At 36.8% G+C, this 20,919-nt stretch overlaps 1 protein-coding gene and 1 pseudogene across 2 annotated transcripts in view; both read right to left on the bottom strand.

Annotated features, from left to right (window-relative positions):
* Nucleotides 1-568: 568 nt before the first annotated feature.
* LOC114283926 (uncharacterized) overlaps nucleotides 569-20,919 on the bottom strand; it is a 31,621-nt gene continuing 11,270 nt past the window's right edge. Inside the window, exons 3-13 of the mRNA XM_028226805.2 lie at nucleotides 14,627-14,721; nucleotides 14,043-14,100; nucleotides 13,482-13,607; nucleotides 11,989-12,056; nucleotides 7,724-7,801; nucleotides 7,065-7,129; nucleotides 3,114-3,180; nucleotides 2,818-3,000; nucleotides 1,798-1,854; nucleotides 1,549-1,644; nucleotides 569-1,012 (exon numbers count right to left, since the gene is read on the bottom strand). Coding sequence (XP_028082606.2) covers nucleotides 875-1,012; nucleotides 1,549-1,644; nucleotides 1,798-1,854; nucleotides 2,818-3,000; nucleotides 3,114-3,180; nucleotides 7,065-7,129; nucleotides 7,724-7,801; nucleotides 11,989-12,056; nucleotides 13,482-13,607; nucleotides 14,043-14,100; nucleotides 14,627-14,721 — 1,031 coding nt within the window. The 3' untranslated portion in view covers nucleotides 569-874. The remainder of the gene's footprint in view (nucleotides 1,013-1,548; nucleotides 1,645-1,797; nucleotides 1,855-2,817; nucleotides 3,001-3,113; nucleotides 3,181-7,064; nucleotides 7,130-7,723; nucleotides 7,802-11,988; nucleotides 12,057-13,481; nucleotides 13,608-14,042; nucleotides 14,101-14,626; nucleotides 14,722-20,919) is intronic.
* On the bottom strand, nucleotides 4,523-5,613 carry LOC145797009 (binding partner of ACD11 1 pseudogene; annotated as a pseudogene). Its single transcript, XR_014337893.1, has one exon. The product of XR_014337893.1 is annotated as a binding partner of ACD11 1 pseudogene (transcript).

Below are 20,919 nucleotides of genomic sequence, written 5' to 3' on the forward strand. Positions count from 1 at the left end.
ACTTTTGGAGTATAGATATACATTTTTAAATTGAAGATCTGAATTTTTTATGTCTAAAATAGAGATTTTGAGTTTTTCTCCCCTGATTTTGATATAAATTTTTAAATTTTCGGCACCCATAATGATTCCATTTTCTCTCAAGTCTTCTCTCATACTATTGTGAATATTCTTCCTCTTCAACTCTAACTTCTAGTGGTGTCCAAAGTTTGGCAACGACGGTTGCGAAGTTGGACAACAATGACAGGAACCACGTCGACGTTGACGGCAGGTGTTGATGCAATTCTTGCTAAATTTAATATAGATCTTATTTTCTAAACATCTATAAGAAGATCGATAATTTTCCTTATATCGTAATTGTTTTTTTTACAGATTTATTTTTGTTGTTTGGCTGGCCCTTTAAGGTCTTTATTGTAATCTTGTATGTTATTTATTTTATTTTAATATAAATACTTTTTCTATTCCTCCAAAAAAAAAACCCACTTGCTTAAAACACAAGGCTTAATTTAGTTTGATTTGTAAATACAATCAAGTTATGCTAAATTCCTCATGTCTGAGGCATGGACTAGAATAGGAAACGGTAAATTATATCATTAATTCATGTAATTTAAGCGAAGTATCACTTTAATCAACACCAATTGATACTGTCTCAACCTCAGTTTCAAATCCACTACAGATAACATGTATACAGTTGAATACAACAAAAAACAGTTATCCCAAAAAAATTTTACATATATATTTGATACACAGTTGATATGATCAATGGATTTGTTGGTCAGTCCTGGGGAGGAGCCACAGGCAAATCGCAGTACGATATAAACGGACTCCCAAATACCTTTCCATAAATCTTTTAACTTAGTTGAATCTTTCTCCAAGTTCAAACTGCTACAGAATCAGTGTTGCTTCCCCCTCCTGTGGAATTTTGCTTCCTTTCTGCTTGAAGTGACCGGCACAGTGATTCAAGCTTTTCCTTCTGATTCTTTGTTTTCTCCAGTTGTTTCTTCAAGTGCTCGCGCTGCTCAGTCAAAAGAAGATTTCTAAGTGCTGATTTTCTTTCTTTGTAAGTTAGTGCAAATTAATTGAAGATTATTTACATGGGAAAATTAAAAGGCATGTCCACCGACAACTCTAGTGGTTCAATCAATGAGTAACGATATTCTGGACTAGATTCCCTCACAATACCACGAGGCCCTGACGTGGCTCCTAACCCAACAGCATGATTAGCAGTACTTGGGTGGAGTTTGGTAATTACTTTTTTAGAATCTAATCTAACAAAAACTGGTGTCTGGTAATTCCTAAAAAAATTTTTTTTTTTTGTTAGTGAGAAAGTGCACTTTTTTTTTTAGCCTTTATAGCTCAAGACAAACAAGCTTTTGTTTTTGGCTTACTTCCCAAAAAGAAGCTTTTTTAGCCCATGCCAAATGGATCCCTAATTTAATGCCCTATGTATACCTGGTAAAGCCAGTTCATACTGCTTTAGAACTTGGCTTTACTCACCACCAGCATAACCCAAGATAAATGTGATGCAAAAAATTAAAATGGAAACCATACCTCCTCAACAAGTTCTATGAGAGTAATGTCTGATTTCTCAGATTTGCTCTTCAAGAAGGCATTCTCCTTTTTGAGTTGCTTTATTGACTTTGCCATCTACATTTACATACATTACAACCAGAACGGTAAATTACTTTGATTAATTCATCACGTCTCTAATTTCTAAACATGTTGCAATAAAAACATACATCAATTAAGAATATGAATACGAAGTCAAAAGAAACGGAAACCTCAGGGGGTGTGATGTACCTTCTCAATCTCTTGCTTGAATGTTTCAAAGACTTCGTTACTTTTCACCAGAGCATCCTGCAAAGACATGATTAGCATATGAAATGTAGCATAAGTAACAGGATAGGTCGGCCCCTCTACAGATCAGATGACAAAACAGAACTAGCCATGATGTGTCGTGTTCGTGGAACAAGGCATTTGTTCGAAGGAAAGTCTTTTCTTTTCTCTTATTTATTCTGTCTAATCTTCATATGCATCATCTATTAATACAATTCAAAATGCAAGAAAATAAATTTCAGGGTCTAGCATTCTTCTTTATTTTACAATATAAGACATCATAATCCCCTTGACCACAGGTACAGAATGGGTGAGCGGGCAGGGAGCTCGCACAAGAAACAACTTAACTAAATTTAAAACAAAAAATCACGGTTCTTGGAATTACAATGATAAGAGTATTATTTCAATATCGTTAACACTGTATTTGGTTGGGAAATTTGGGAAGGGATTTAGAAAGGGCAAGGGAAAGGGAAAGAGATAGGGAAAGGGAAAAGGTAAAATATACTTACATTTCACTAGTTTCACACACCTTTTCTCTTTTCCTTTTCAAATTCCTTCCCAAATCCTCCAACCAAACATAGCGTTAAGGAAAAAGATTAAAAACCCTAAAAGGTCTCGCCTAATTTACTCACAATGACATGGCAGATACGTGTCAACTTTTGATTTGTTACAAACTCAACCATATAAGGCCCAACTCCCTTGCCATGTCGTTGCAGGTGAATTGTGGATTCAAAATTGGAATCCGGATCCTATAGCATTCATCACTTTTAAAATGCTTACGACAGACAAGCTTCCTAAGATAAAAGACAAACACCATTGATGTCCTGGACTTTGGTGATCACATTTTATACAAACAAACTAATCAGGTTAACAGCTTTCTGGAAATAATCCTTTCTATGTTCAATTATTTTGATTTAGATGAAACATTCTACAAAAAAGGTGCTATGAGTCAATATATTTATGGGATATTGGGATGAAGTTAACCTGAAATTGTTGGAATTTTTCTCCATCAGCTGTTAACTGCAAGCGCAAATTCTTTTCATTTGCCAATAATTCTGACACCTGTTCTGCATAAAACTTCAGCTGGGACTGTTCCTGGAGCAATTTCTCCTCATGTTGCTGAGTTTTCAAATCAGCAATCTGGAGTTCCAGTGTTTTCTGCTTCAGCTGCACATACAAGTTCCTAAATGAAAACAAATTCAAAATCTAACAAAAAAATGCATGCTAAGAAAGCCCAGAAACCTACAATAGACATTATAAATGGATGAAGAATGTATTACCTTCTGTGCATATTGCTGTTCGGAAAGAGCATACTGATCAGCTAGCTGCTTCAACTTGATTCTTAACCTGAATTTGAAGAATGTGTACATTAGCTTGGAAACTTAAAGACTCTACCTATAAGATTATTACAAAAACCACAATGAAAGACCAGTAAGCAGAAAAGGAATTGCAACTAGTGATCTCATAAAATTAAATTGAAAGAGAGGGAGAGGGGGAGGGGGAGGGAGGAGGGAGAAAGAGTCGTGCTTGACAAATCAAGCATTAAGCCTGGACCTGATTTAGCCTAGAAGGATAGATAAGGTATAAACATCATTCTGTCTTGATACAGTTACATGGGGAAAAGGGGAAATTACATAAGCTTCATCTATGTTTGGTTAAATGTAAGCAAATTGAGTTAGAAAATGGCATTCTTCAAAGGTTCACCCCACCCACTCTCAGTGCTCACTTCTCTAAGAGAATTTCTTCCGTTTGAGAACCTTTGAAGAATAGCATCAAATAGTGTTGAAATTGATGTATAGAGAAATAGAGAATTGTATTATTGATTGATGTATTGATTGATGTATCTGTATATTACAATTCTTATATATATAGAGGAGAAGATGGTAGTAGGTGTAGGTGGTAGTGGAGGTGGTAGGTGGAGTGAGTGGTAGTGGAGGTGGTAGGTGGAGGTTAATACAATTTACAGTGGTAGGTTAATACAATTTACATTAACAGCCCCCCTCAAACTCAAGGAGGATAGGTACTAGCCAACTTGAGTTTGGAGAGAATAACAAAACAGAAAAATAAGCTGACAATTAAAAATGGGATAGGAGACACTGTATGGTTGTGTCAGACCATTGTAGAAGACACGGTATGGTCGTGTCGGACCGTTGTGGCAGACAGTTTACGGGGTCATGTCGGACCGATGTAGCAGACACTGTGTGGTCGTGTCAGACCGATGTAGAAGACAGTTTACGGGGTCATGTCGGACCGTTGTAGCAGGACAGTTTACGGGGTCATGTCGGACCGTTGTAGAAGACAGTTTACGGGGTCATGTCGGACCGATGTAGCAGGACAGTTTACGGGGTCATGTCGGACCGTTGTAGAAGACAGTTTACGAGGTCATGTCAGACCGATGTAGCAGGACAGTTTACGGGGTCATGTCGGACCGATGTAGCAGGACAGTTTATTTTTTTCTTCTTTTTTTTTTTTTTTGTGTGGTGTAAAATTGTGATCGGGGTTGATCCCTGAAATGAATAAAGCAAGTGTGTTTGGCAAACTCGAATGGTAGGTGTGGTAATGCAAAAAAATCAACTGGAATGATTATTATTATTTTTTTTTTTTTGTGCAAATAATAATAATAATAATAATATGGGTATCATGGAGTGGGTGGTGGTACAAAAAAATATTGTGTAGAAAAAGAGGGAGATGGTGGAAAAATATTGTTTAGACAGAGAGAAGGCATGTGAGGTGTAAAGTGGAGGACAAAATAAAAGAAAAAAAAAAGTGAGAAATGTGATGATTTCTGTCCCTTCGCACAAAAACAGTACCACTACCACTCTTGGTGATTTGGCCGGTGCGGGCTTTGAAGATTGCTCGGATTTGGTGATTTAGGTGACTCGGATAAATGAATCTGCGCAAATTCATCCACCATTTTCCTTCGCTGCTCCTCTTCAGCCATTCCTACCTTCTGTTTTGTCTTTTGGCCAACATCTCCAGCTGCCTTTGCAACTTTACTAAAAACACCAGTCACCCACGTAGTTCCAGTTTGTACATACGGGTTCTTCATTATGGCTGATCCAGCACTACTGACTTTTTGCTCAGCAACAGCATATGCTGATTTGGTTTTGTCAGAAACCTGAAATTTCTGATCTACTCCCCGAACCTTCTCATTAACAACAGAAGTCCCAGCGCTAAACTTTTCGCTAAGCCCGATTTTTTTGTCAAAAGAAACAACCTTAGCTGTGGCTGTGGAAGTCAACTGGTGCTTCTCATCAAAGGACTTGACCTTGCTGACCGCATCTTTGCCTAACACAAAGCCCTTTGCAAGCACGCCGCTGACTACATCCTCTGCCTTCCGAAAAACAGATTCAGAACCACCTGCGGTTTTGTTTTCTGTTTTAAGAGGAGCTGCAAAAGCAGCAGGTGGAAGCTGATAATCTGGATCCAGATTTATGGTGACGGTCAGATCAACTATTGTTGCTCCCGAAAGTAAGACTGCAGTCTGTGCTCCTTGCGAATCCTTGAAGGTAACAAATGCTATTTGGGATCGCTCAGTATGACTCAGCATTTCAACATATTCAATATCACCAGAAAAGGAAAAGAACTCCTTGACGTCTTGCAAAGTTGCCCCTAGGGAAACATTGCTGACTTTAATGGTTCTTATCGACATCGAGAGAATCAGGGATCGAATGAGAGAATAGGACGATCTGGATTGGTGATCTTCAACAATGGATGGACGAAGGTATGTGTACAAAATTTTAGCAGACTAGGTTGAGGTCCGGCGGACGGCTAAGGTGAGGTTGCCGCCCGCCGGTGAAGCGAAAATATTAGGTTCTAAACCTGCTCTGATACCATGTTGAAATTGATGTATAGAGAAATAGAGAATTGTATTATTGATTGATGTATTGATTGATGTATCTGTATATTACAATTCTTATATATATAGAGGAGAAGATGGTAGTAGGTGTAGGTGGTAGTGGAGGTGGTAGGTGGAGTGAGTGGTAGTGGAGGTGGTAGGTGGAGGTTAATACAATTTACAGTGGTAGGTTAATACAATTTACATTAACAAATAGCATCTCTGCAAGGCACCAACTCATTTATGCTTTTCAGTGCTCTCTGAAACAACAGCCAGCCACCCACAAGTCCTCAGTAGTGAGACAACTCCAACTTCCAACGGATCAAATAAAAGTAATAAAAAAGTAGCAGACTTGAAAAGCTTACAGTAGATGGATATCAATAGGCATGTTAAGCAAGAGGATCAAACGGATGAAATAAACATATGAAATTTCAAGACTCAAAAGCGCTCTGATGGCTATTCATAAAACTGTTTCAAGGAGCTTAGCAAGAAAGTTGGAAATGCAGAAGGGGGTAGTTTAGATCAGATGATCATGCAAAAGCCATAAAGGTAGCTGCAGATGGAAGAAAGGCAATTAAAGAGAGCATGTGGGCCAGAGTGGACTACTATATACAAATGTGAAGGAACGTCCACTCCATTAATATAAATGTGCTACAAAATGAGGGCTGATGATGCTACCCTCTCCCAAATGCCTCTCTCTCTGTCTCTCTCTCTCTCTCAAACCCCCATACCAGGCACACAAATCCAAGCCCACAAATTTGAACAATGACAAACCATATCAACCTCTAGCCCCAAAAATCTAAAATATTAAACCAAATATGAATCTAAGTCCCCCCCATATTGAAGCCCCAGCGTTGTTTCTTTTTCATCTTTCTTTGTTTTTTAACCTATTACAAATTTAATCTTCTAGTTAGTTAAGATTGTACTGGAAATTTAGCTTTATTTACCTTGATATTTAACCAGCCAAACCAACCACAAGGATAAAATCAGTAGGCACTAAGCAATCTCTCTTTCCACAAAACTCCACTTTGTTGCAACTGAAGAATCAATATTTTTATATTTGTCATTCTAAATAAATTCTGCATTAGATACAGTCACATTGTATACACCAAATGGGGATTTATCAAATTAGGAATGCAAGCAAAAGCAATGCATCCAACTCAAGATGTTTAGGACAACAAAATAAAACTCTTTGCTCAGCCAACTAAATGAAGAAATAAAAAATGTTGGCAAACAATCTCAAATGCCATGAAGTTTTATGTATTATTCAACTCCACATCCCATCCATGTTATACTCAATGGATCACTATTAACTTAAAACATATTGGCGATATCATGTAAGAAAGGAATAATAAATTAATTCCTCAATCCTCGTTGGTTCCCATAATCTTACATCTCATTCTCCTTCAGCTGAGACAGGGATTCATCCTTTTGCTCTTCCAGCTTATGGCTTACTTCCTGCAACAAAGAGAAATTATCAAGATTGAAAAGTTAAAATAACACATTCGACATACATGCACAACAGAAAAAATGCATAATCCATGAAATAAAAACTACAGAGAGACATTGCAGATGATGAATCACAAGGAAAGAGTGGACTCTGTAGGGCCTTCATGTTTCTTGCATGGTTTATTTTCTTCTCTTCTTCAAAGGATGTCTTAACTTTCAGGTCATCCATATTCATGCATAAACCATAAATAACATCATATGAGTTATGACTAGTAATCAATTGAGCAAAGCATAGCAGATTGCTTTGCCCATGCTGCTTATTGGATAGCTTGCTTGAACATAATGTGGAGAATGGTAATGGTAGATTGAACATAATGAAGAGCCAAAAAAAAAAAAAAACGAAAGAAAATGGACAAAACAAGCCTATCCTTCAGACCAGCAACACTCAAAAGGGAAAAAGAGAAAGAGACGGACATGAAGTGAGGAAGATAGAATGTGCGAGGGCAGGCAACCTCATGTCCTTAAATTCTGCGGAACAAAAGACATCTACCATGCGATTGCGTAAAATATGCAGATTCTCAAACAAAAAGAAGTCGCAGACACCTTAATTGCATCTTGGAACTTGTTTGATAGATCTAATCTCAAGTTTTGCCCCTCCGTTGATACTCGTTTGCATTCATCCTGCCAAACAATGAGCAAGACATCAATGTCTCCATAAAAGAAAATTGCAATAGATAACTGAAAACAAATAGATTACAGATTGCAACTATTATTTTCAAAAGCAAATTATAAGAGACATTACATTAAGTATGTACTCTACCATCCATCACCATTCAATAATCACAAATTCTCTATGGTACCAACATTTGAACATGCTAAACAGGGTAGATTGTAATGCGAATCAAATTGCAGATGAATTAGTAATTTCATTCCACCTGTTCAATAAAATTCCAAATAACTGAATCAAAACTATTAACCCTAAGGACATGGCAAAGACTGACTCAATCCAGACAGTTTTAACAAACTTTTATAAGAAGTATCCAAATAAACCAAAAAATGGCCAATAATTATTTCATTAAACAGAATATGAATGCACACCAAAGCCCAAAACAGTGTCATTAACATTGTTTTTGGATTTTGTGACTTGCAGATAATTTGAAAAAAAAAAAGAGAGAGAGAGAGTCCCCTCCTAATCACCTGTTTCTGTTTGGAATTAGCTTAAGAGAGCAGAGTAGAAAAATTCAGAGACCAAAACCCCTTGTAACTCACTTTTTTAATCTCTACAGAAGTGGATGCATTTGCAGAGAAAAGGAAAGTCGCCCATTTCCCGCCTAATTTAAAATACAAGCGATTCCCATTTTTGTCCCTTTTACTTATAATAAAACCTTCTTTTCTTTTCTTGTCTCTTCCATCACTCCCAAACCAGATGGAAGGATACACTATCTTTTCTTTTCTCTTCTTCAGTAATCCAAACACTACCAGTCATACACTTTTTTATTTTTTTGAAAAGTTTATTCAGAGAAAAGGCATCAAAGGGGATGTCATCCCACACAAGCACAAATTCAAAAGCCAAAGAAACTGTACGCCTTGATGCTCCCATAAATCTACAAAATCCAAAAAATTGCTCCAAGCGATACACCGTCCCTGACACCCAAATATACAAAATAGTCCCAAATGTACCCTCACACTAGGAACTATCCATTGCACCCCAAAAATAGCTAAAATTAACTCCCAAAGATCATTGGCAATGAATGAGAAGATGATCAATAAACTTGTCATCTTGCTTACACATACAACACCAATTTACACAAAAATGTTACCATCATTTAATTAAATTATCAAAACTAAGAATTTTCACATGAGCCAGCGACCAAACAAAAAAACACACTAACAAAGCTTGATTAAGAATTTTCAACTTTTGAATGCCCAAACCCCACTCCCTCGAGTGGTACAACTTGTATCCCAATTCACTAGATGATCACTTGGAACTCTTCCCCCATTCCTCCTCATAAAAAAATCTTTTTGCACTTCTGACGCCATTTTTTGCTACTAGCAAGGATAGAAAACAAAGACATAAGGTAAGTGAGCAAACTTGATGGGGTACTTTTCATTAGGGTTATAGCCCCACTTAAGAATTTAGATAAAGTATTGCATTTTCCATCCTTCCAATCTTTTATGAATTTGTATCCCAATTCACTAGATGATTACTTGGAACTCTTCCACCATTCCTCCCCATTGAAAATCTCTCTACACTTCTGATGCTATTTTGCCACACTAGCAAGGATAGAGAACAAAGACACAATGTAAGTGAGCAAACTTGAGAGGGTACTTTTTATCAGGGTGAGCCGCACCCCTTCAGAATTTAGATCAAGTACTGTATTTTCCATCCTTCCAATCTTTTATGAAATATTTTCACCACTCAATCATATACCGTCTTAGCCTTAAAAGGTGAATCTAATGGAAAACCCAAATGATTTGAAGGAAGAACCCCTACTATGCATCCAAGTATAGACGCCAGACTACACATATTAGGAAGTTTTCCGAAATGGAATAATTTCGGATTTTCCCAAATTCACCTTTAACCACAAAAATGCCCTAAAGCAAAAAAGAAATAAAAAACAACCCAACTGCTCCATCCCTGGTCCATAAAAAGTAAATAGTATCATCAATATACAAAAGATGGAAAACATCTGAAAAGAATCCTAGACTGATTGATCGATCAATCATCCTACTCAATGCCTCCCCCATCTTCCATTTTTGTAGTCTTCTCATACTCTTCTTTCTTGCTGTCTCTTCTCTCCTTTTCTTCATCCAAGAAGCCCCAAGGACTTCTCCAAAACATTCAACCTCCCAATTATTTCCATTCCACTTTTTCAAATCCCGTTTGACTTCAATTATTTTGCAAGCACCATCCTAGGTCTCCTATCAACCTGATAATTACACCAATAAGCCTCCACCATTCCTCGGAAACCCTCCACTCAAAGCCACATTTTCAAATTTGCGTGGGCTCCTTCTTGCCCTAATACCACCATAGTCAAGTAAAATAGGAGTGTGATCCAATATTGGCCTTGGCAATATAATTTGGGCCACGTCCAAAAAATAGTTATACCAACTAGTAGAAATAAGAAACCAATCAAGTGAAGACATAGAAGACCTTTCTTGATTTTTAGACCAACTGAACTGTCCTCCAACTCCATCTAACAGAAGGTCCAACAAATCCACCTCAACAATAAAAGTTGAATAATACCTCATAGACCTATTCAAGACATCACAACCAAGTTGTTCACAAGGAAAATGGACAAAATTGACATCTCCACCAGTGCACCATGGAACATCACATAAACAATCGATAGCAGCAAGTTCCTCCTGCAACCCCTTGCCATCTCTATCCTGCACAGGCCCAAAAACCTGTAAAACACCCATTTGAACACATCCATCATAACTCTAAAAAGACGAGAAATTGAAAAGGACCCATTTCACACTCGTCTTTAGTCAGAACCTTTTTATCCCACATGGCTCTAAAAAGCCCATCCATTTCACTTTATCCAGCCTTCAGAGAGTGCACATGACAAACTGGCATCACTTAAATTTTTTTTCAAATGCCAAAGAAAATATCTGGGCAGCATATATCAACTTGATGCTTTTATCACATTATCTGCGGTTAGTAATAAGATATATCAATCATAGTGGGCAAGTATCAATCACCATGCTGCTTTTAGCTAAAACCCCTTATCAAACCAAGACGATCTTTAGTGTACAATGGGAAGTTATTGCAAAAAGATAAACCCCCAAGGCCTGAACAGCATAATCGCTTCCATATAAAACTGCATCTGTGTTGGGTATGTCTCAAATGTTGACACTTCTTGGACACTCCTAGCCATGTGCCCGAAACAATTAATAAGAAATAAGGAGTATTATCCGATGGTTCTAAAAGTGGGTAACAAATCCCCGTACTTGACCTTTTTCAGAAAGTGATGGTAGATGCAATTTTGTGATTATACAGATCCCCATCACAATTCAAGCATTCAACGGCATTTTATGACAAAAATATAGATGTATACTAATCAATAATAAACAAAAAGCATAGGTAAGAATATATGTGTCCTAATGTCCATGCCCAAGCAGTGCTATTGAATTATAAATCAGAATCTGTCAGGAAGTCATTTATCACCCAAATGAAAATATTCTTCCAGGGTGTTAATGAGTTCTCATTGCAACCAAAGAAGGGATATACACTAATCGTGTTTTCTTCCTCAAGTTGAATACAAGCATATTCACTGGTAGGCCATTATAACACTGAATCTTATTTCATTACACTCTGGCATCTTAAGGTACATTAACATAAATCTGGCATTTTTTGGCAACGCCACATTTTAGTTAAAAAGTCAACTCTTCTCTCTGCTTTTTTGTACGTCTTTTCATAAAAATCCAAAAAGCCACAAAAAAAACCAATTCCCAAAACAACCCTCAGTCCCTCTAAAATATACATTGACCCATTAGGTACGTCCATAGATCTCAGGTTCCAGCATCAAACAACTGATAAATTCAATAAACTTTTTTACCATACAAATTTTGAACACCTTGCGATTGTATAAATGAAACAAGCAATCTGGAAGGTCTGAAGGAAAAAATCAACCAATTTCAAAGACAGAAATCAAGGTATACTTTTCTAACAGTTGTGATCTCTATTATCTATACATCAGTATCACAACTCCAAAAGATTTGCATAAAACAAATTTTTTTTTATAGTGGCCACAACTCCGCAAGCATTATTTATTTTTATTTTGATCAATCTGCAGCACATGAATAAATAAAGAACATTACTACATGATCAATTGAAGCAGATGTGGCTGATAGAAAAAGTATACCATTAGCATTTTGTTCTGACGTTGCAACTCCCGACATAATGACTCAAGTTTATCCCGAACAGCAATGGCTACAAAAAATGAAAAAGTGAAAGAAAGTACAAGACCATTATTTAAAAAGGATGAATCTAGCTTCTAGGCAACAAGATAAAATACAGGGATATTTAATTCTAAAGAGAAAAACCATCACGTAAACAGATAGTGTGGATAACATGTTTCATCTATAGCAACTTAGTGGCAAGGTTTTGAAAAGCGGTTATGGTCACCGTAATGGTTGCGGTGACGTGGTAGCGGTTGCAGGATGTAAAAGTCGTAGCGTAACGGTTGCGGTAACTGGAACCATGATTTTTTTTTTTTTTTTTTTTTTTTTTGCACAATTTGAAGAAAGCTTACCAGAATCACATTCATTGGGGTTTAAAATATATTTTAATCAATTTTTGTTAATTTTTAAATATGATCCAATATATTTCATATTTTCAAATCACTATAAAAGTAGTTTTTTACATTTTATTTCAATAATTAATGATTTTAAGAATAATTGATTTTAAATGTCTACAAATTATTTTTTACCAATACTTGAACTAACTGAATAAACCATATTCATAATTAATTAAATGAAAGGATTATAAAATTAAAATTGTGCCATAAATTTAACGAAAAATTATAAAGAAAAAAAATTCACATAAGATTTTTTCTTTGAGCTTGGATCACTTGAGTATTTGTTCTTTTTTTATAAGTTTTTTTTTGGGGGGAGGGGAAAAGGAAGCTATTCAGAATATTGTAAACGTGTGTAACGGTGTCTAACGGGCCATTACGTAACACCGAAACGGCCGTTACACATGTGAATTTCTGTCACACCACTATAGCAGCTGTAACGGAACCGTTACGTAACGGCATTATGTAACAATTGCAGCCGCTTTTTAAAACCTTGCTTAGTCATCAATTTTCCAAGGGAAAATGGTGTAAATGTCCTGAGGCAGTGATTGGTCAACAAAATGATCTAATTGTTGTTTCAAGGAGTCTTTATTCAGAAAAATAAACAGTTTTAGTAACAAATATTGGGTTAAAAATGCAGTATTTTGTAAGTGGCCTCTAACGAAATCAATTCTTTAAGTTATCTAGAACAAACAAGTCAACATTTTACACAGATCTGTTCAACAGAAATCATCAATCAAAATGAATGACAAACACTAGTTAACAAAAGAAGTTTTTCCTCAATAAAGTTGCTTGTGCCATTCTTACCACAGTCAAATGCAGCTTGACAACACCGTCCAGATAGGCATAAAAGACAGAGAGTATAGAACAAATAGCTTCTTGATTATTATAAAACTCAGAACTATTGGCATGTAACATTAGAAGCAACAAAAATACGCATCCATTACCACATAAAAACAATAAGAAGATACCCAAAAAAATGTCCAGAGTGATTTAAGCGCAAGCATCATTCATCGAAGAAGAGGATAGTAGCCTTCAAAACTCTTGATAAAATAAACTACCTGCATCTCTTTCTGAAAGAACTTGTTGATATTTCAATGTGAACTCTAGAAACTCCTTTTCAGATTTAAAGGTCCGCTTTGTGTTCTTACGTTTTACTTCAGAAGTTTCCTGAGATAGAAAATTGTCTAACCATAAATTTAAATATATATATGATATGGTTTGCAAACAATCTCTTAATTGTTGGATCAGGGGCTGCGGATAATGACATATGAAATATATCACAAAATAGATACAAACTTTCTAAGTTAAAGTTCAATAGAGTAAACAGATTCATTTCGGCCCGTCACTTCGGGCACTGCAGGAAAAGAGAGAAAAACAGGGAGGGCGTGTTTGCAACATAACAGATAATAAAGAGGAGACTTGAAAAAACCATAGAATTTCAACTATATCAACAAAGAAAAGTCACAGATAAATAATGTGGACCATTGCCCATTGCAATTCGCAGCACAAAAAACAAAACAAATGAAATCCTGATTTTTCATAACACCAAACTATGTGAAACAGTTTTATGAAGCATGCTTGACAAAAACAACTATAGTCAGATTTGATGTATAGCATACCAGTGGAAACTTTCTTCTCTAAGAAAAGAATCCCACAAGAATGATAGATGTTGTGCAACTGCAAGACCCAAATGCTATTTTCAGCTGAGAGGTTTTAAGATAATCCTGCTGATTTCGTAAAAATACAAATATGTTGGGAGTCTTGTGACCTTACATTTTTCTGGATTCAGATGAAAACTTGTGTTTGTCTATGCAACTGACAGTATCCGATAGGGAGACACTATATGATTAGTTACAGTAACAAGCAGGTGTAACATCTTTTTCAACAGCCTAACTAAATTATTGATTACTGTGATAAAAATTAGTATAAGATTTTCAAAAAACATCTAAATTTGGGCAGTAATGCGAAAGTAATTACAATAATTCCAAGACTTTGCACAATGTGCAGGTAGACTATCTATATAGCTGAAAAATTAATTTCATCTATTAACATAACCAGAATTACACTTACTCCAAATTTAAATTGAATGTTCTCCATCAAAGTGCATATGCACGAAAAAAAAATAAGGATAAAGCAGGGTGACGATGAAAATGGTAACTGATGGCAAATGAATCCAAAAGCTACTCTGAAATAGAAGCCTTACGATATTATTAACTAATTTTCTGTTGTTACCAGCACTTTCAGTTTTACATATCTCATTCATGTGGGCTGCTTGTGTGTCTGAGCCTCCTTCAATTGCTGCACAAAAAAAAAAAAAAAAAAAAAAAAGAGAGAGAGAGAGAGCAGTAAGAAAGTCAAGTTAAAAAACCATTTTATGGGCTATCAACCAATGCCACCAGATATTAAGAACCCTCTAACATATACCCAAAACATTACTAGCATCATCTACATACGTACATCAATACATCCATATCATATGTTAATTAAAAAAATATTTGCTTTGATAAGTCAGACATGAATTAATATATTACAAAGGGACAAACTCAAACTTTCATGTACACAATCCCATATATTTTCAAACCGCTATTTGTACTAACTTAATTTTCTTTCTTTACAAGCGATTTTGTTTTCTTATTAAGATGTCACTACAAAGGTTGAAATAGTTCAATCTGTACAACGCATTCTGCACAGTATTCCAACTGTGCAAACAGTAAGAAAATATATGACAGCTGAATGGATGGAAAAGTTGTGCCACACACATATATATGGACAGCCTGAAGAAAAACAACAATTATGTTATATATAACACGCCAAATGGCTAACTTAACATGGTATCAAAAAGTAGTACCTAGTGCATAAAACTCCCACTTCACAGCAATTTCCAGTATAGATTTAACAGGTAGACAATTATTTTTTTTTCCTCCAGAGAGGCAGATTCCAGAAAGTAAAAGACCTTAGAGCATCTCCAATGCATTGCTAAAACAGTTGCCAAAGCCATAATATGGCAGCTTGAGCAAAAATGGCTTCTCCAATGGCATGCTATAGCAGCTGCCAAATCTGTTGCCAAATTTGGCACTAGCTTTGGCAGCTGCCAAATCTGCCAGGTCACCCAAACCAACTGCTTTCTTCCTTCCCTCCTTCCCTTTCAGTTGGACCAAACATGCCACATCAAAGATTAACAAAATTTTGGCTCCAAATTCACAAATTCATTTGATTTTGTTCTTTATCACAAATTCACAAATCTCACAACAAATTTTCACAATTGTCACAAATCTTAACAAATTACATAACAAAATGATCAGTGAACCAAATTTTCACAAATCTCATAACAAATTTTAGAACTAATTTAAGTGAATAACAAATTTGAAACAAATTTACCTGGATTCAAAGGGTTTAGGGCTTTTTTGTGCAGTGAAGAGGGTTTTGTGAAGTGCGAATAGATACATGGATGGAGATGGAGGTTCAGCGATCGCCACCGTCGGAAGCATCGACCTCAGCGGTGAAGGGAATCCGACAGCAGTGGTGGATCTAACAAACCCAACCCACAGCGGTGGTGGAGGGAAGCAACGATGGACCTTGCTCTGTTTCTCACTACTTCAAACCCAAACCCACTGGTACCCCTCTCTCTCTCTATATATATATATTCATGTTTATATATGGATTGTATTTGTTGTAGGTATGGAGATGAAGGGTCTGAAAATGGAGGAAGCTCATAGAGAGAGACAGATGAAAATGGAAAGAGGGAGAGAGGCCTGGGTCAAAATGAGAGAGAGAGAGAGAGAGAGAGAGAGAGATAATGAAAGTGAAGATGGAATCAGTCTTGAAGATTCTTGAGGCTGAATCTCAGCCGTGGATTAGGAAATCATCCAACGGTTTGGATGGTGTCTTGAAATCATCCAACGGTTAGTATAATTTTGTAGTGGTATGTGTTTTTGGTAGGGTGAATTATATATTTTTTTTTTTTAATTTTTAATTTTTTTTTCTTATTTTTTATATTTGTCTAGTTGAGAATAATGTAAATATATAAAAAAAAAATTTAAACAGTAAAAAAAAGTCACAAAAGACAAAAAATAAATTTAAAAAATCACTAAAAACCCTACATCCAAACAACACTTACAAATTTGAAGGGAAAGTTGATTGAGATTTGCTAAAATAACATGTAAACCATTGGAGCACCATTACTATAATTTGGCAAAATAACACTATTCATTGCCAAATTATAGCAATGGCAATGCTATTTTAGCAAATACCATTGGAGATACTCTTATGTTTGAACCTCACTACCTACCTGATAATTGTAATACTAGCTAGCCTATCGATTGACTGTTGCAATCATCATAAGGGTAACAATGGTTGTGACACGGTTGCAGGGTGTAACAATATGTAGAGTAATAGTTGCGACAACAGGAGATATGAAATTTTTTCTTTTACACAAGTTCAAGAAAACTTAATGACACACATGTTTGCATATCATAATCACATTTACTGAGGTTTAATATCATTTTTGGTGGATTTTGTTTAATTTTTAAATATTATTTAATTTTTAAATATTATTTAATTTATGTACTATTTTTTATATTATTATTATTTTATTTTTTTGATTGGCACCAGGGTGTCTGGATCAAAGCCCAATGGTTGTATTATTTTTAAGTTGTTATGAAGCATGTTTAATAGAAAGTTCATAATTTATTAACATAAATTCATAATGCAAATATTTATCAAAATAATAATAATAATTCATAATGCAAATAAGCAAAGTGGTATTCCAACCTTTGCTCAACAAATTTAACCTAAAACAAACAAAATTCAAGCCAATAATCACAAATCTTCAAGAAATCAACTGCAAAAATAATAAAAATTTAAAATAAAAAACAAATCTAAGTTTATCTAACCTTGTTTTCAACTCAAATCATGTAAATCTTGAAGATTGGGGACTCAAACGATGTAGATTTAATATTTTTGATCCAAGTTTGTGTTTTTTTGTGAGATTTTAGTAGCTGAAAATCAAGAACAGGAAAAATGGCCTTTTATAATCATTTATGTTGAAAACTCAGTTAACCTTAAAGAGTGGTGGTAACCACTGATACCATTACACAATGATGTCATATAATGGTGGCAGTTGCTTTTTTAAACATGGGATTGACCACACGTGTGGGGTCGTATTGAGAATATAAATAATTAAGTTGAACGAACCAGTCTAATAGCTTAAAATTTTGGAACAATGCTTGATCTAAGATGTTATCCGAGCTCTAGGTACAGTAGATCTTGGGTTTAAGTCCCATGGTATATCTTTGTTCACCAGTTATGTATGTGCACTATGTTCTATATGTGACTGTACACCGTGTTTGTACGCTAATTTGTTTGCCTCTATGTGAGATGAGGTCGATGTTGAGCCATTTCCTTGTAGTTTAAGCTTTTGAACAAGTTATGGTAACAGAGAAGGCAAAGAGAAGTGTTCAATCCTCTCCACCTAACTGCCAATTATAATATTTGTATATGTTTGGCTCACTTATGATGGGAAGCCTAGCCATGCGCGAGGGAGGGAACGTGCTAAGGATATAAATATTTTAAATATGCACCCTCTCTAGTGGATTAAACTTTACATGAGTTAATGATGGCATCATAGTTGGCAACTTGGCACTATGTTTTGGGTTTGAGTCACAAAATGGGTTACATAGGAGAGGACAACGTGCAGTAGAGTGAGATCTGTCATAAAAGAAGCAAAGGGCTATCTACAGTCAAAGGTAAGCTGCCTAAAGTGAAAGGCATTGCAAAAAGGGTTGCTTATGAGAGTGCTACCTAAAGAAGAGTCAAAGTCGTCTAAAGTGAAAAAGGGCTACTTGTGCAGATTGAAAGAAGCCTAGAGCGAGAGTCACCGAGGATGAAAACTATAGAAAACATGGTGGTATGTTATAGTCCTAAAGGATTATAGGACTTGATCTTATGCGTTCCATCAAACCTCAGTATTTTGGCATATAGGTCAGGTTCATAGCATTTGGTATCAAAGCAACCAAAGGTCATGTAATCAAATCTCACCACCCTATAATTACGGATAATACTTGTACATATTCGGCCTACTCATTTTGGGGACCTAGCCACACATGATGGGGCATGTTGAATCAAAATGATTATAACAGGTTAAACTATTTGATGAATTGGTTGTTAACAATCTAACAATGGTTGCCCCATAAAACTTTACCTTCAACTTAATAGGAACTTTAATCACTCAGCGATCCTTTTTTTTTTTTTTTTTTTTGATAAATAAAGCAATTTATAGAAAGGCATCAAGATGATGCAACAAATACAAAAAGATATCCCAATTGGGGAAACCCCACCCAAGCACTACCCCATAATATCATCTAGAAAATCTAAAAAAACAAACAAATCTAGATCACCTCTTCTCTCCAACCAACTCTTCTCCCCAACCAACTATACATAACTACAAGAAGCCAATCCTCTAGCTATAGATAACTACAAGAAGCCAATTCTTTAACCAAAGAACACCATGATAAACCTCTTGAAAAGTTCGTCTATTTCGCTCCAACCATACAAGCCGCATCAAGCAAAACGGCGCCAACAGCCACACCCGCCGCCATCGACGTCCAATCCGAGCACCCTGCCAACCCAAAGCATATCCAACATCCTTTTTGGTTGAACCCAAACAACCCCAAAGAGTGAAAAAATAAAACCCCACAGCCGCGAGGCCACTAGACAATTCAAGAACAAATGATCCATCGATTCCGCATGAGCACAACACATACAACACCGATTCACTAATACATGCCCACGCCTTATCAAATATCCAATGTGAGATTCCCCCCTAAAGCAGCTGTCCACATAAAGAAAACCACCTTAGACGGGACACTCGGCACCCAAACACTCTTAAAGGAAACACCCTACCACACTCCCCCACCAAACCCCCATAGAATGAAGAAACTATGAACTGTTCCCTACCCCCCACCCCATTCCACACCATAACATCGGACCCCACCCCAGTAAGACCCAAACCATACAAGAAACCCCACAACTCCACCAACTAAACCACCTCCTAATCTTGCACCTGCCATTGCAACTGAATATCCTAAACCACCACACCCCAAATAAGGTACCACAGTAGCCTCCCAATCAACCACAATGGCGAAGATCAACGGGAAATGGATCTCCAAGAAACCTCCCCACACCATCAATCCTTCCAAAACCTCACCCTCACTCCAACCCCCATCCTAAATCCTACCCACCTCCAAAACTCCACCCTCCCCAATCAAATCCCTTTCCACAGCCTACACCCATGGGAACTAGTCACATCCCAAGTAACCCAATCCCCCTTACCCAAACCATGCTTAGAAATGATCACCCTTTGCCATAATCTTTTCTGCTTCGAAGCAAAACGCCACAACCACTTCCCTGACAAGGCTCAATTGAAAGTCACCAACCGCCTAACCCCCAGGCCCCCTACTTGTTTAGATTGACAAATCCTCCTCCAATCAACCAAGTGATACCTAAATTCATCTCCGCCACTACCCCACAAAAAAACCCTTTAAAGCTTCTCCAACTGCTATGCCACCGACACTGGAATAACATGCACGGACATGAAATAGGTCGAGATACTACTCAACACACTTTTGATCAACGTCAGTCTCCCTCCTTTCGAAAGATATTGCCTCTTCCAACTCACCAAACAGCGCTAAACCCGCTCTACCAATCCATCCCACACTCTGTTTGCCTTAAACGTAGTCCCTAACGGCAAGTCCAAATAAGACACTTGCAATCCCAACACCTTGCATCCCAAGATTGCCGCTAAAACTGGCAAGCGCTAAACCTCCCCAACCAGAATAAGGTCCGACTTCCGCAAGGTAACCCAGAGACCTGACACCGCCTCAAAGCAAAGCAACACACATCTCAAGTATCCCACCTGCTCTGCTTCAGCACCACAGAATATCAAAGCATCATCCGCATATAACAAATGAGATACACTAGCAGTAACCCCTAGCATTGTTCCCACAGCAAAGCCTTCCAATAAGCCTGCACACACTGCTATATCCAACAATCTGCTCAGCGCTTACATTACTAGAATGAATAATAAAGGTGACAAAGGATCCCCTTGCCGAAGTCCTCGATACGTCTGAAAGAACCCCGCTAGAGTCCCATTAATCTAGACACACATCCGCACAATCGATATGCAAAACGCAATCCAATGAAGCCACGTCTCCCCAAAACCCATGCATCCCAACACATACAACAAGAACTCTCAATTAACATTATCATATGCCTTCTCAATATCCAATTTGCAGATCAAATCAGGACGCTGTTGACGAATCTGAGAATCCACACACTCATTAGTAACCAACACTGCATCCAGAATCTATCTACCCCCCACAAAAGCATTTTGAGACTCAGACACAATAGCTGGCAAAACTCCTCTCAGTCTGTTTGCCAACTCTTTAGCCAACAACTTATACACGCTCCCCAGCAAGCTAATAAGCCTAAAGTCACGAA

This window comes from Camellia sinensis, chromosome 8 (assembly GCF_055761805.1).
Source record: "Camellia sinensis isolate YWXY chromosome 8, ASM5576180v1, whole genome shotgun sequence".
Lineage (NCBI taxonomy): Eukaryota > Viridiplantae > Streptophyta > Magnoliopsida > Ericales > Theaceae > Camellia > Camellia sinensis.